Source organism: Equus quagga, chromosome 15 (assembly GCF_021613505.1).
Source record: "Equus quagga isolate Etosha38 chromosome 15, UCLA_HA_Equagga_1.0, whole genome shotgun sequence".
NCBI lineage: Eukaryota > Metazoa > Chordata > Mammalia > Perissodactyla > Equidae > Equus > Equus quagga.
The window spans coordinates 2,726,630-2,743,517 of NC_060281.1; the positions used below are offsets into that span (position 1 = coordinate 2,726,630).

Sequence of the window (16,888 nt, forward strand, 5' to 3'; positions counted from 1 at the left end):
AAAAAGGAAAAAATAAAAATCTTTAAAAAAAAAAAAAATGGCCTGTAAGGTTTAAAAAAAAAAAAAAAAATCAGGCAAAGGGCATAAGCACAGCTCTCTGCTGAGGCCTGGTCTGGTTCAGGGTGGTTAGTGATCGCATCTCCTTAACATTACAAAAGGGAAAAAAAACAATTTGGAAAAACAGTTAAATGCTTCCAAACCCACCCTTGGGTTCCTCGGCAATTAGTCGGTGACACAAGCAAAGCATAGACTTTAAAGACTTGATTTCCTTTAAAGTCCTTGTTTCATCACTCACCACGCATGTGACTTGGGGCCAATTGTTCCCCTCTCTGGGCCTCAGCCTCCGCGCCTCTACAGTAGGGTGAGGACACCCATCGCAGGGCCGTCAGGAGAATCAGACATGTTACCATGGGAGGCTCTTAGAACAGCCCTGGCATGGGACCTGTTTTATATATTTTTATATATGTGTTTTATGCTATGTAATGTGCTTTATGTATTTTATATAAATGCATATTAGGTTTTATATATAAATATATGCATACATACATACATAGACATACATATGTGTATTAAATGTTTATTGCAGTTGTTGTAATGGTCCATTTTGGTGAATTGGGATAGGGACATTGTAGATTCTGATTGCTCCCTGTTCTGGAGGATATTTTATTAAATATTCTGATAATTTTACTAAAGATGCCCACTAGAGAATTGATTATGCGTTAGGTCTACTCCTTTTCACAAAGTCTAACCACTGAAAAGATGTTAAAATCTAGTGTAGTTTGGAGAGATACTTAAGATGTGGCATGTGCATTATTTTTCTTTCAATTTTGAGGTTTTTTTCAACCAGGGAAACTACACGGTTGACTATAAATGTACGTTTGATGTGAAAGTACTGTTACACTAAAGCAAGAGTATTTTATATTTTAAAGGGCTTACTGAATGGTGTGCTTTTTTTCCCTTGGCATCCAGCAAGTTAAAACGGCCCTCAAATATACCGTGGGGTTTGCTGTGATCTGTGCACTTCTTCTCTTAGTCGGGTAAGTCTTGATTTTTTCCCCCCTGAAAATGGAAATAGTATTATTTTAATAATAATAATAATAAAGACTCACCCAGAAAAATTTAGGAAAGCAAAAACAGAGTGTAAAAAAGAACAGACCACTCTTTGTGTCACCACTAAGGAGTAACCACAGTTGACCTTCTGGTCTCTGTTCTGTCTAGACATGAGCTCAGCTATGTGCAAGCGCCCCTCCCCAGCATGTGCCCTCAGTGTTGTCGTTTTACACAAGTGTGATCCTGTTTTAGATGATTCTTGGGAATCTACTTGTTAACAAATTGTGGGCATGTCTTCAGGATAGTAAATGCAGATCCATTCATTTTGTCTATAATGCATTCCCTTTTTAGGATGCAACAATTTATATGATCCAGTGATCACTATTTGGACATTTATAATTTGTAGTTTTTCCATAATTTGTAGTTTTTCCATTTTTATAAACAACACTTTGATGAAAATCCTTGTCTGTGCATCTTTTCAGATTTGATGCATCCTTCTTTAAATCTTTGAATTAATATTTGTCAGTGAGTTCCTTAATTCTTCCTTAAGTTTTTATTACTAATATTAATAAAATTTTGCACATTTTTAATACATTTAAATTTTTCTATTTGGAAAACATTTGTCTTTGTTAATGGAAGACATTTATCCTTGTTAAGATAAGTCTTGATTTTTTTATTTTTTTTAAGATTTTACTTTTTTCCTTTTTCTCCCCAAAGCCCCCCGGTACACAGTTGTATATTCTTTGTTGTGGGTCCTTCTAGTTGTGGCATGTGGGACGCTGCCTCAGCATGGTTTGATGAGCAGTTCCATGTCTGCGCCCAGGACTCGAACCAACGAAACACTGGGCTGCCTGCAGTGGAGCACGTGAACTTAACCACTCGGCCACGGGGCCAGCCCCTGTTTTGTTTTTTTATGTTAGAAAATATATGAGGTGCTAGTAAGTTTTTTAAAGTTTCTATTTATAATTTTGTCTCAGAAATTTCAATAAATAAAAATTTCATTTACTGAATACAATTTGTGATGGGAATAAAATTAGTAACTTTTTGTAGTTCTAGGTATTCTTAGAATGCATATGTTCTTTAGTCAAGGCATATTTCCGGTTCTCTTTGCCTGCCTTGATGTGTCATGAAAAAGAGTAATTGTTGAAAGGACATCTTTTAGTGGTTTTACTATTTATTTTAGCTATAGAATATATAGTTTAAAGTCTTTTTTTTTGGCCTTTTAAAAAGCCATATCTAGTTGTGAGAGTTTGCTTTGTTAATGTGGAGGTCCCTTTTCTGTAAACCTAAATTATCTAGAACAGAGATCAACAGCCTTTTCTTAAAGGGCAGATGGTATTTTAGGTTAGAGACCCGTGCGGCCTCTGTGGCAACTGCTCAGCTCTCCTCTTGCAGCTCTAACGTAGTGGTAGACAATTCATGAACAAAAGGACACGACTGAGTCCCAATAAAACTTTATTTAAAACACAGGTAGTCAGTAGTTTGCCAGCTCCTGATTCAGAGCCTGACAAGAACCATCAATAAAAAGCACAGATCCTCAGAATATTTGTCCTACACAGAGGGCTCCTGACGTTTATTCTGAAGTTTCCTGGTTCTTTCCACAGCAGATCCCTTCAGTCCTCATTTAGAGACATTTTGCTCTATTTTAATAAGCTTGAACTGATTCTCCAGACGATATTTATTTAGAAGCAGTGTATTAAAAGTGAAGCGAGTGGTTTCTTGCCAATACAGGAAGTGAAGTTTGACCAGCCATTTTGAACAATGTAGCAGTCACTATTTTATGCATATTTATTGTGTGTCTGTTATGTTCCAGACACTGTACACGCTGCTGTGAAGCCGCAGTTCAGAGAAAAGATAGCTCCTTCTCCTCATGGAGCGTACATTCAGGAGTAGGGAGGGGCAGAGAAAGAAAATAAACAAAAATAGGTCGTGTTGGGTGATCTTTTAGGGCGGGCACTGGTGAGAGGACAGTGTTTAAGAAGACATTTGAAGGAGGCGAGGGAGCCGTGAATCTATGTGGGGGCAGAGCGCACGAGCAGCCCTGAGGCAGCAAGGTGTCTCGCATGTTCGAGACAAAGTGAGGAAATGAGTGCGGCAGAGTGGAGTGAACGAAGCCGGCGGAGCTGGAGCCATGGCCAGCCGTGGCCACAGCCGCCACGTGTCCCAGGGCAGCCTAGGCTGTTCGTGCTGAGGGAGATGGGAAGCTGGCAACCTAGGCTTTTTTGGCATGTACCTCACAGGTCTTCCCGCCTCTGCCCATCACTGAGTTCTAAAGCCTCATTCACATTTTTGGGTGTTTGTTACAGTAGCAACTCACTTCATGGAGCCAAAATCTGCATTATTCTCCTTGGGCTGCCATAACAAAATACCACAGACAGGGTAGCTTAAACAGTGGACACTTATTTTCTCACAGTTCTGGAGGCTAGAAGTCCATGACCACAGTGTCAGCAAGTTTGGTTTCTGGTGAGGGCTCTCTTCTTGGCTTGTAGATGGCTGCCTTCTCACTGGGTTCTCACGTGGCCTTTTCTTCAAGCTAGCAGGGGGAGAGGGAGAGAGACGTCTGGTGTCTCTTCCTCTTCTTATAAGGACACCAATCCCATCCTGTTAGGGCTTCCCCCCTTAGGGCTTTGTTTAACCTTGATTACCTCCCTAAAGGCCCTGTTCCCAAATACCATCACACTGGGGGGTTAGGGCTTCAACATATGAATTTTTAGGGGGACACAGTTGAGTCCATAACATATAGTAACTGGAGGCTGAAGTTAGCATGGGATATGTGAAGAATGACCTAAAAAGTAAAATGTGAATTTAAACCCTACCCCCTCAGTAAAAAAAAGTATGATGTTTCAAATGTTTGTGTGGGCAAGTGACAGGCCATGACATCAGCCAGGTAGGTAGACTCTGGGTCTTATATATAGTGTTTAAGAAATTTTGAGTTTTATCCTGCTGAGTAATTGAAAGACAGTGAAGATGTGCGCATATTTGTGTGTGTGAATGCATGGAAGTAAGCATGTGTTGAGTTTGTTGTAAGAGTTAGAACGCTGGGAAGGGTGCATTGAAAGGGACATTTAGGAGTTGGGTTGGAGGAGTGCAATGTAAATGGTAGCTAGGAAGACCAGTTAGGTAACATTGTAATAGTTCGGGTGAGAGATGAGTGTCTGAACTGGAGTGGTTACAAACGGAGCAGAGAGGAAGAAACAGATAAGCTATTTGGAAGATAAAGATGACTTGATGATTGAGTGTAGGAAAATCTTACTTTCACTTGTGCTGAATTCATCATTTCAGTTTCACATCTACTGAAATTTGTTCACCTTTCCTTTGTCTCTGCGTGAAGAAATCATCTGTATTAAGCTAATTCGGTGAATCAGATTGGGCATAAAATTTTTTTGCGAAGAGGTTTTTCAGTTTTACTATTTTCAAGAGTATAAGGGAAATTTATAATTTTACAAAGCTCCAGCTCCTGTCTTGATCTAGTATTGTGCGTCTTTGAAAGCTGAGGTTCTCTGTATTCATTTTTTTGAGAGGGATTGAGATTAAGAAAATATCTGTACCTTTCTACTACCGGAATCTTATTACACTCTTACTCTCGGTTACTTTAGTACTGTCACCATTTAGTGAATGTCTCATAATCTAATTAGCTGCTGCCTCCTCATCAAAACTGATACATCTATATTCCACCTGCTCTGACGTCCGCTGCCTCTGCATCTGTTAGGAAGTATCCTTTCTCGTTGTAGGTCTTTGTCTAGAGGCTCGTATCTGGCCGGTGCACATTGGTTTGCCCCTCCTCGTTGTAAGAAAGTTGAAATGCCTGTCAGCTGCTGCTCCTCCTTCTGAGTCTCTCCTCCTCCCCATCCCCCCACGAACCTATCCCACTGAGAGGGAACAGCTGGTTCAGGAGGGTCTTCCAGAAGAAAGGCCAGCATCTGTGCCGGTTGGTTAGTGCCTGTGCCATACTGGTTGTTAAATGTTTTAAATAGTATTGCTGAGGATATATAAACGTATTTAGTTGTAACTCTTTTGAATTCTGCTTTGGATGTTTCTCTTATTCTCTTAGTTTATGTGAAAATATTTTACGTCTGTTTCTTAGATTAGACGATCCTGGTGGCAGGTAGCTGAGGAAGCTGGTTTGGGTTTGTGCTCTCGTTACTCCCTCCAGCTCCTCCCTAAAACAATGGTTAAGCACTAACGTGTTAGTTCTGCTGGATCTCTTCAAAGTAAGTGGTATTCTGAAGTCGTTCTGACAGTAAGTAGTTTGGGCCATTTAACTTAAAAAAAAATTTTTTTTGATCATATAAAGTTTCCTCTGGTGTTACTCTTTGTTAAATATCTGAACTGCTAAAGAGCTCTGCTTAGGAGTTTGAACCTGAAAATGTCATCAAGAGCAGGAATTGGTTAATTTTCTTCTACCACTGGATAGAACTTTTGATTACCTAGAAGTGACATAGATACAGAATATTCTAGGTATCAATGCTATTTTTAGATATTTGTAGTACATATTTCTATTTTAATAGCACTATAGATGATATTTTGTATGAGTTTTTTCCCATACTCACAGAATTGGTTATTCCCAACAAGTTCAAAATATACTTTTCAAAATATAAATATCTATATACCTGGAAAAAACTCTGTCCAAATAAAATAGAGGGATATTATATAGTAGTTTTTTCTTGCTTGGTTTGTATTTTTGTTCAAATGGTAAAAAGTTAATATTATAGAAGTATAGTAGGAAAGAGTTATTTTTTAATTTTTTGATTCCATCTTACAGCTTTTCTTTGTTTTTGATTTTACAGCCAGCACAACAGTGAATGAACTTTTTACATTCATTGCTGTGTCCCTGTGACTAATCGCTTTTCTCTTTAAAAGTAGTGAGAGGGGCCGACCCTGTGGCCAAATGGTTAGATTCGTGCACTCCACTTCGGCGGCCCAGGGTTTCGCCGTTTCGTATCCTGGGTGTGGACATGGCACCACTCATCAAGCTGTGCTGAGGTGGTGTCTCACATGCCTCAAGAACGAAAGGAGCTACAAGTGGAATATACATCTCTGTACTGGGGGGCTTTGGGGAGAAGAAGAAAAAAAAAATAAAGAAAAAGTGGTGAGAAATGTCTCCAAGATTAAGAAGAATGTAGTGAACTGATGTCAGTGCAAATAGTTAGAAATTTAAGTAACTTCCTGATATGCTCTGATGATTTGTCTTTTTATAAGAATAAAAATATCAGTAGTACCAAGCAGTAAAGTCTTTTAAAATAAAAAAAAAAATTAGAATGATGACTTTGTTTTGCATGCATACATTATCAAAGCACATTACGTAACATATTGTTGAGCTCATTAATTATCTCCTCTTTACAAAAGAGGGTTGGTTTTACTGCTTTGCTTACTGTTAAAATTAGGTTGGAAAGGAGGTAGTATTCGAGTTCCTTCTTACACTCCTGTACATTAAAATCTAAGGGATACCAGCCTGTGACCTGAATGTCTTCTTGTTTCTGAGCTGGATAATAGAGTGACTATCTGTCTGCCTTATTCCTTTCATCCTTCCTCCCCTCTCCCTCCCAGTCTAAGCTCCTAGAGCAAGTCCTAGGAAGCCAGCTTTCTCTGTTATTTCCATGGTCCTGCTTCAGCTGTGGATTGAAAAATAAATAAAAATTACTTTCATTATGTGTATTTGGTAAAATCTTGAAAGATATAGAAAAATGTTAAGAAGAAAATAAAAATCACCCCTAATCCCACAATGAGATATTTACTCTTTGTTCTGGTATATTTCCTTTTTCTTTTTCTATATATGTATAAATCTATTGAAATCATTACATATTATTTATATTCTGTTCTCCTGCTTTAACACAGAGATTCTTAACCTCTTTTGTGCCATGGACCTTTTTGACTAGCTTTAGCCTCGGGCTTGTTCTCAAAATATGTTTAAATGAAAAAAAGAAAATATATAGGCTTATAAAGGAAACTAATTTTACTGAATACAGAAGTAAAACTATTAAAGCAAGTTAGGATATAGTAAAAATGTAGGTAAGAAACTTCTCACGTCCCCCGTACACGGTGCAGATTTGATTTTCTAATTCTTTGAGGGAGGAGCTGATTTTTGTTTAAAAAATTACTAAAAATTGAGTTTCAGACCATTTCCTTTTGTTCGGCCTTTTATCTTTAAAACCATTAAACAGTTATTTTCTCCTTTGCAGTGCTTTTGTCCCACTGAGTGTTCCCAACAGCAGAAACTCTACAGAGTGGGAAAAGGTGAAGTTCCTGTTTGAAGAACTTGGAAGTAGTCGTAAGTGTTTTTTAAAAAGCTGTCCATCATAATTCCTGTTTCATGACCCTTGGGGGCCTCTTTGAGAGGTGGTCTCTTTTGACGTGAAGACTTTAACCGCCCGCTTCTCTGGACTTGTGGTTGAAAGGGTGCTGGAAAACTAGGGAGCTGTGTGTTGCTCTCTCCATCTCGCTCTTACGGACGTGGTCTCCTGATTTCTTCGTAGCATTGCCATGTTGCAAGGAAATAGGACCTTCAGAGGACTTCAGCAGCAAGGTTTGGTAATTTCTCTGTGGTCTTTAATTCACTTAGAGTAATAGAGAATAATATGTTAAAGAAATGTGCTAGATACATTGTTTTTTTTAATTTTTAACTAAGAGAATCCTATATTGCTGTTTGATCATGATTAAATAATCTTTTATGTGGAATATAAATTAGAAAGCTTTCATGTGAATGAAAATACTATAAATTTAGCTCACCAAAACATTTTGGAATTGCCTTTCCAGTAGTTTTTCTTAACTTCCTCAATATGACCTCGGTTTTTAGAGGAAAAGCAAAAAGGTTCAGGAAGTTAGGTTAAGTTGCTTCCCATTGAAAAATACAGTTGGCGTTAGAAACTGATAGCAAATAAGAATGTGTAGCTTATCACTCAGAATTTCATGTGCATTTGAACATAGTGACTTTGTTTTCAAAGAAACCTAAAATATTTTATAAATATTATGCTGAAAATTTTTATTGCCTTTGTATTTATTCTTTTTAGTAGGTACTGTACCTTCTTTGATCAGCACATCTTTCTCTTTGCCCAGATACAATATTAAGCGATGATTAAATTAAGTCTTGGAGTCTTTGCTATACAACTTCTTAATTTTCTTGCTTTCTACTTAAGATTTCATCTTGTAAATTGTGGTCCATTAATATCTTGCTGATACCAGCAAGAATAAGGATGGCAGGCTTGGCATCTACTAGTACTGAATTGTCAGGATTTATGCACCTGATCCTGTTGCTGAGAAAGAAATTGCTTCTTTTCTTGCAGTTAACTCCTTCAGGTCTCTTGAGTAACTACTCTTCTGTCCTAAACATTATTTTATAAGTTATGCTAGTCTTTGAGCATTAGTGTAATTTGAATCATTCATTATATAGGTAGCATTATTCTGATTTCTATAACCTCATTCTCTTTAGTCTTGACATTTTTTTACCCTCAAATCTTAAACACCATATCCTACAGTACGTTTTGCTTATCACCATTAGTAAGTTAACCTTTTTGATTGGCCAAATATGTTAGCACTAATACTCCATTTTATTAGTTCTAAGATGCATATTTTTTCACATTTTTACATCTCTGATTTTGGATTTTATTTTATATGTGATGATACCTTGAAATTGCTATCATCCAAATGCCAGACCTCTCCTAGCTGTAGGAACACCTTCTATTGATACGTCTAGTAATCAAGAAAGTTACAGCATCCATGTCTTTGATGTGGTAAAATATAGTATTATAGTTTTAAAAACTTAAGGCTTAAAAACTTATCTTCCATACTTTGTGAATTTGTTGATAATATGCTCTCTTCAAGTGTTGTATGAAACTTAGATGTGGGTTTTAAGAAGATAGGCCATTCTGATTTTAGTTTTATTTATTAAAAGATTAATACTGATGCATTAAATTAATCAAAGTTGTCTTTGGTTCTACAGGAGCTGCATTTAAACTAGATTGGTACAGGTCTGATGGGACCTGTATTGAAACTAGATAAATGAGTGTTGCTCCCATTTAAGAATGTTAAATTGGCATAGTATTGCGTTGTGTGATCTGGTACATTTATTTCAGGGTGTCACCCTGCCCCTCACTCATTGTCTTTCCTTTAAATACTTTCCTGAATCTAACTTGCGAACATAGTATCCCAGTTTTGGTGTTCTGTTTGAGTCTGTTCTCTATTTGTTTGCTTTTTTCCCATCTAAGTGGGCAAGCTAGCTCCTTTCAAGTTAAAGAGTGAAATAAATGCTTTCAGATTTTAGTTTTAGAGAAAGTTTTGTTTTGAGAAAGACCAGAAAATTTTTTCGCCAGCTTTTGAGCATCTAATATTTTGCTGATTTATTTTTACATTCAATAATTAGGCAGTAAGTTTCCTCTTTAATTTTAAGAGACGAAGGAAAGAGAATCGTAGTCTGAAAGATCTTTTACAAATCAGTTTGTGAAGAGGCCTTCTCCACTTGGAGGTAGTGTTTGAAGGACAAGGTGATACATATTGGGTTTATTCCTTCAGAATGTATTAGAAACCCAATTTTTATATTGATTTGTTGAATATAAACATTTGAGTAGTATAAATGTACTTTTCTTTTTTTTTTGGTGAGGAAGATTGGCCCTGAGCTAAGATCTGTTACCAATCCTCCTCTTTTTTTGCTTGAGGAAGATTGGTTGCTGAGCTAACATCCTTGCCAATCTTCCTCTACTTTGTGTGGGATGCTGCCACAGCATGGCTTGATGAGGGGTATGTAAATCTGCACCCAGATCCAAACCCGCCAACCCTGGGCTGCCAAAGTGGAGTGTGTGAACTTAACCACTGTGCCACCAGGCCAGCCCCTAAATGTACATTTTTAACAGTGTTTTTCTTCCTTTGCAGATGGTTTAGCTGCCTTGTCATTTTCCATTAGTTCTCTGACCTTAATCGGAATGTTGGCAGCTATAACTTACACAGTAAGTAAAATGGAGATAATTGAGTTAAAATTAAAGAATGACTTCATGAAGCAATTATTTTTTTACCTTGTTCATGTGTTCTATTTAATACTGTTTTCCTCTTTAATATTTTAGTGCTTTTTTCTTTAGTTAAGAAGAGGATAAATTTTTAACTACTTAGTCACAATCATTTTATCTGTACTTGTGAAGTTTAATATTCAGGAACAAATTTTCTAGCTTGTGACCCTTGAAGATGGTTATGTCCTATGCACTAGTAGCTTTCGTGATTCATAAGCATATTAGAACCCTGGACCATCGATAATATCTGTTACAGATTCAGTAGATTTATCCTACTTTTGAGGATACAGGACTTTTAAAATCAGATATTTTACATAACTTGATATTTCTCTACTGTATAGAATCCAGTCTTATACTCTGAGACTTTGATTTTTTTCAGTCTTTCTGGAAACGGTAGGTGTGAATTATGGTAGCCTGACAAGTTTGTGTGCAGACTGCTTGTTGAATTTTTTGCCCAAATTGTAGAGGAAAAGCCAGTAATAAATGCTTCTTACCTTCTCTGTGAAAGACAGTTGTTCAGGAAGCTTTAAATGATCTGGAACTTTTTCAGATTAATAAAGTTTATGTCTGGAGCATTCTTGATTCTTGCAAAGATGGAAAATACTGGTTATAAAGAAAATGTTTTTGGATATTGTTCTAGTGTGTCTTCCTTTAGACATAAAATAAATTAGCTACTAGTGTGATAGCAGAATCTGGTTTTGTTACATAATCATTCGTGTCATAATGTATAATAATAGACGTCTAAAACGTGCATTTTAATATCTGTCAGGTCCTTATTTGGGTACTCAGTTTTATTTTTCGTTGCCGTTTTTGTTTTTCTCATTTATTACTACACAAGGAGTTTGCCATCTGATATCAGTGGGTAATTATTCTTCTATCTCACAGCATCCATGTACGGCATGGAGCCTGGAGTTTAGGGAGGCTGAGTCTTTTGTAATGGGCAGTAAGCATGCCTGCCCTTTGCTCCAGTGGAACAGGCTGTCTTTTTTTCCCCAGGCTATTTGCTGTACAAACATCCTTGAAAAGATAGGAGAAAAAAAAAAGGGCAGTTAGTGCCTGGCTTGCAAGATGTGCAGAAGTGAGAGACGCATGGAGAATTGTGTCCCAGCAGTCAAGTGGTAGATGCTGTGAAGAAAAATAAGGCCATGTGAGGGGATGGACAATACTGGAGGCTGAATCTATATGGTAAAGGTCAGGAGTGGCTTACCTCCCCTTTGAACAGAGACCTGGAAGAGCCAGCCAGGAGGGAAGAGTAAGTCCAGCAGTCCTAGGGTAAGCCCTGTGTGCTGCTTTCAGATAACAGCAAGGAGGCAAAGCCCTGGCCTCTGCTCAGCTGACAAGGAGAAGAATGGCCAAAGTTTCGATGAGAAATAGCCAGAGGCCATGTGGTGTGGAGCCTTATAGACCATGTTAGGATTTTGAATTTTATTCTTACTGAGATTAGAAGCCATTGGAAGGTGTTAAATGGAAAAGTAATAGGATCAGACTAACATTTTAACAGTTTTACTCCGATGGCTCTAAATTAAATAAGCTGTGGGGGTGATGAGTGAGAGTGGGAAAAATGTGTGAAATTATTAAAACTCTTTGAAACAGAGCTTCCCTGTAGAAACAATATTATGGTAAAGATAAATATTTCAAACTAACGTAATATTTTATATACAAATTGAAACTGTGAAAATTATTCTTTAAGCAATCAATTAAACCAAATACAATAACCACTCTGACCCAGTGAAGCTATCTCAGGAAGAACTTTACCTTTCTAGAATGCAGAGGACTGGGCTGAAAGTCATTGATAAAACAATCAGAGGACCTTATGGTGGGGCTGAGTCTGGGAACCAGAAAGACGTGGAATAGGTAGGGAGGGGCCACTTAAGGCCTGAGACCAAGGGAGAGGGTCCAGTGTCACAGCATACCAAGATCAAACTCCCTCGGAGTTATATTATATATTTCCTTTAAGTAGCATAGGCAATAAAATTATGATCTTTGGTAGAGAGGCTTAAGTGTGTATCCCTCTTGTCCATGGGCCCCTTGAACTACTTTCTCATCTAAATTTACTCCTCTCAGAGTGGGAATAATATTTAATAAGGTTGTGAGAATTTAATTAAACATTTCACCATGTCTTGGAATCTATTGGGCACTCAATAAATAGTTACTACTAACTCCAATTGTTGAATACTGTATTCACTTTCATATGATTCAAACTATACTTCCCACCTCTTTCCTCTTGCAGTGAAAGTAAACCAGATGCTAACAGTAATTGTGTCATTATTAGGGAGAATGTGGATTATGAAAAGATAAGTGGAAGAGGCATTCACAGCTGGATGGTGGTTACTTGAGGGTGTGTGGATAGACAGATAGACGTCATTTAAAAAGCACTACGTGATGTGCTCAAAACTCAGTGGGAGGATGTTTTGCTACCAAACCACAATCTGGTCAGTTTTACTCCCTAATGTGTGTATAGCGGAGAAGAAGGGTGGGTAGAGGATACCCTGTTTAAGGGAGCCGCGTGGTGTGCATGGCTCAGCACTGGTCATGAGTGTGAGTCTGTAAAATCTACTATCTGAACCTTAGCATCTCTAGAAGTGGGCCAGTAACACTCAAAATTTATTGAAAACTAGTTGAAAATCAGCTGTTTATAGATAGGAAAATCAACTGTTTCTTATAGTTAGGTGGTTAATAGAGCTAATTATCATGTTTGCTTGCGGATGCAAAGTTTTCTCCTAACTGGTTATGGGAAAACTTGAGAATTGTGCTTTTCACAGTGGAGCAGGGAAGAGGGCATAGTACATATTCATGGGAAGTAGAAGAGGTTTAATTTTAATTAAAGTACCCAGTGTGGGAAGTTAATACTTAATACTTTGACCCTTAGGACAAGGAATTAATTATTGAAGGTAATCATGTCTGTTATAGAATCTCTGTTAGAATTGAGACTAGAGATGCTTTTGTAGTGTGTGTGTCAGTCGTGTGTGAATTTCTTAGATATGGATTATTGTTTAGTTTAGAAACTAGCAGATTATTTAAATTTTACCAAGATCATATTCACTATACCACATCTTAAGGAATAGCCAAATAATTGGGCACTCAATTTTAGGAGAAGAAGAATGTCAAACAACATATTAGTTACCTGTTGTTTTCAGCTTAAACTGAAAAGGACTCTGCTGCTTTTTAAATTAAAAAAAATGAAACCTTTAGCCACAAATATTTTATGTAGATATTTTAATTTTTTGGTGCCACCAAGTGGGGAAATGCTGAATAATGGTATTTTAATACAAAATGTGTCATGTGGACCGTGGAGGTGCCTGTAGAAGCAGTGTCCACTGAGCTCTTCACTGTGTACCCTGGTCAGTAAGAACTGAACATGTCCTCCAGGGTGCCTGTGAACTTTATATATAGTTTCGCTAATCTGTGCACATTTAGTATAAAATACAAACCAACAGATTAAAGGGAATTAAAGTGATAAATTAAGGATTCAAAAATAGAAATAAATAGAGCAGTGGTTCTCGATAATCTTTGAAGACAGAGATCCCCTTTGAAAGTCAAATTTCTCGGCCTTCCATGTGATAATATGTTTCATGGAGTCTGTGACACTGGTTGTGAGATGCACCTTTATTTTACGTCCCTCTATAAGGAAAACATCCCTGCCTGTACTTTCTTGTCATTTATAATTTTTGTTTTATAATTAGTGAGAGTAGTTTTTTAGGCTTACATAAATGCTTTAAAAAATCGTATCACTCTTCGCATACAGAACAAGGAAAACAGAAGTGAAATAAACTGGAAAGGTATTCCTAAAACTTCACATTTGGGATGTGAGTCTTCTGAATCACTTTTTTGAGTTGGTCAGTCTTGTCCATGTTTTCCTGTACAAGATTGCCTTCTGTGCTAGAGACAATGAAATCTAGAGAATTGATGACACAGCTTGTCTTGAGTGCTCCACTCTTGTCTCTGGGATTTTCTTTGAAGCTGCTAAAAATTTAAGCTCTTTTTGTTGTTTTGTTTTTGTTTCTTGTCTTACTATGTGAAAGACAATCCTTTTGATTTACCTCAGTAACAAAGTGCAAAATGGCTTCCACTTTGGCTGTCTTCCTTTCTTAACCTCGTAAAGCACTTGACTGTTGCTTTGCAAGAAAATGTAGAATTATGCTCATTGTTCCAATGAGCCTTTGCTTCACTACTTGCTTCTTTGTTCTTTCTCCTTTCACATTAACTTTTTGTTTCAATGTCGAATCATAGTACTACCTCATAAGACCTTTTTTTTTTTTGGGGTGAGGAAGATTGTCCCTGAGCTAACACTGTGCCACTGTTTCTCCATTTTGTATGTAGGATGCTGCCTCAGCATGGCTGATGAGTGGTGTGGGTGCACACCCAGGATCCGAACCTGTGGTCCTTGGGCCATGGAAGTGGAGTGTGCGAACTCAACCACTACGCCACTGGGCTGGACCCTTATAAGACATTTTAAGTAGTACCTAAACTCAGTAGTTGTACCAAGAATGCACGTAATTCAACTGAAGAAGTAACTATAATGTAACCAGCTGTGACCAAATTTGTGAATGTATAGGTAACAACTGTCATGACTTCTACCTAGCCAGTGATTATAAGGTGCATCCAGATTCCACTGTTAAATGTGAGAAAATACATGTGTCTTAGAACCAATGAATATTTAAAGGGAAGTCTGTATTGAGTACGGGTTAACTGAATTGTTTCATTAGTCATACATGTCCTTGAATAATAGGTGTTAGGAGTGTATGTAAGACGTTTACCCAGTTTCCAGGCAGTGCTTTGCTGACCCTCTGCGGAAGTGCCGGCTCCCAGGTTGGGCACAGTCACCTTAGGGAGAGGAGGGAGATGGCAGGGCAAAGGCGTTATTCTACACTGGGCGGCGTACAGGTTTTAGAGATGTTTGTAGTTTGTATACATTCCTTCAAAACATTTCGGGTTTTAGAATACGGGTGGTGATTTATTCTTGAAAGTTGAAGCAAATAAAACTGGAGACAACTACGGCCAACCTAGAAACATTTTAAATGATGTACTCTTCAGCCTTGTTGTTTGTCTGGTAGTTCACTAGAGGGCAGTAGTAAGCAATAAAAGTTTCATGCTTCTGAAAAGGCTATTTTCCTACCGTTTTTTCAGTCTGAGGTTAAATTCAAAGGATTGTTGTTTAAAGATCTTAAAGTTGTAGTAATTAAATGTTTGTATAATGTTATGTCAAGCTTATCATGATCTAAATGTTATAGTTAAATTTCCTGGTAATGATTGAAACTTAAACATGCAATCCAAAAGCAAGCTAAAAGCTACATAACCAAAGCAATGCCTCCTTTCTTTTACTTGCTCTCTTCAGATAATTAAAAATTCACAAATAGGTGTTGTATTTTGGTCCCATTTACCACAAGGTGTTACCAAGGACGCATTTTTATTTTTTAAAATCTTTTACATTAAGCTATTTAGGAATTCAGTTCAGCTCTTCTAATAAATATATAAATTCCATGTAAGAAAATAAGTTCATGTGAATAAAGAGCTCTCTTTTAAAAAGATTTTTGATTAAATATTATCTTCTTAGAGAAACTCTTTTATTAATAAATATTTGTCCTTGGAATAAAAGTAGAAGAAAAAAAAATTGGGACCTAGTCCTTAGATACCAAATAGTCTTCTGCAATTGTTACGAGTCTAGCTGAGGAATCTTTATTTTTAAGAGCTTTCCAAGTGATTCTGATTAGCCAAGTTCTGCAGATGTAGTGATAAAACCAATGTGCAGACCAGTGATGTTAATGTACAGTGTTATGTGCTATAATTGAGTTATAAGCAAGGCATTTACAAGCCAAAGAAGGTTTCTCAGACATGGTATAATTAAGCTGAGACCTGAAGGGCATTGAAATTTGCTAATGAAGTAGGGTGAGAAGGTAGCATCCTAGATGAGGCGTGTGTGTCCTCAAGTGTGGGTGCTGGACAAAGCCCAAAGTAGTGTCAGAGTGGAGTGTTGTAAGAACAGCCAACAATTCAGAGGCGTGAGATAAGCTGGTGGGGTTCAGGTCATGAAGGGCTCCTGTGCCAGAATTAGGTAATTGGAGCTGTTCACAAGACCAGTAATTCTACCTCTTATTGGGAAAAAATAGCAACATAATGTTTTCAAACAATCTTATATGAAATTCCAATATATAAAAAAACTAGACGAACAAAGTGGAATTGCTGTGGTTAAAGCAGCAGCAGGTCCCTTATTGCTACCTGCCTTCTTACCTCCTGTGGAGTCCTGAGACACCTCCCCAGGATCCTAGGAACTCGTCCCAGAGCTCTTGGAGACTACCCTCTGACTTGGGTGTTGGAGAGAGAGCACTTTGCAACAGTGGAGAAGATGAATTTTTAGAAAATGAGACCAGCAGACCAGTTTAGAGAGTTTAGATGACCTTGAGTTTGACTGTAGACTCTAAATAGGGGCCGTGTTCTTCCTGCTGACTAGAGCAACAGATTGCTTGGGGAATAGTACTGAGTACTGAGGTTAATATATTGCGGACCCAAATCCATCCAGCACAGAATAACAAGCATTGCGGTAAAATAAGTCTGGTTTGGAAGTGTTAGGAAGACAGGGAAATATACCTGGGCATAGACTGGGTTTAGCAACATGTTTTTGCCTTGGCATTTGGTTGTAAAAAGCAGCGTGGTCCTGGACTTGTGTTCAAATGATATGTGAGTGTGGAGATTCGGTGAATAGTCATGTAATACTACTGTTTATTCATCAGAGTCTCAAAGTGTTGTCTTACTTTTTTTCAACGATGTTTAAAAGATGTGGATCTACTAGAACAACTGAACAAATCAACATGATGGTGGGCAGGAGAGTCCATAAGGAAATCAACATG

At 37.6% G+C, this 16,888-nt stretch overlaps 1 protein-coding gene across 1 annotated transcript in view; it reads left to right on the forward strand.

The window, feature by feature from the left end:
- LMBRD1 (LMBR1 domain containing 1) overlaps positions 1-16,888 on the forward strand; it is a 111,842-nt gene that overhangs the window by 34,334 nt on the left and 60,620 nt on the right. The window contains exons 5-7 of the mRNA XM_046640507.1: positions 970-1,037; positions 7,230-7,318; positions 9,913-9,986. Coding sequence (XP_046496463.1) covers positions 970-1,037; positions 7,230-7,318; positions 9,913-9,986 — 231 coding nt within the window. The remainder of the gene's footprint in view (positions 1-969; positions 1,038-7,229; positions 7,319-9,912; positions 9,987-16,888) is intronic.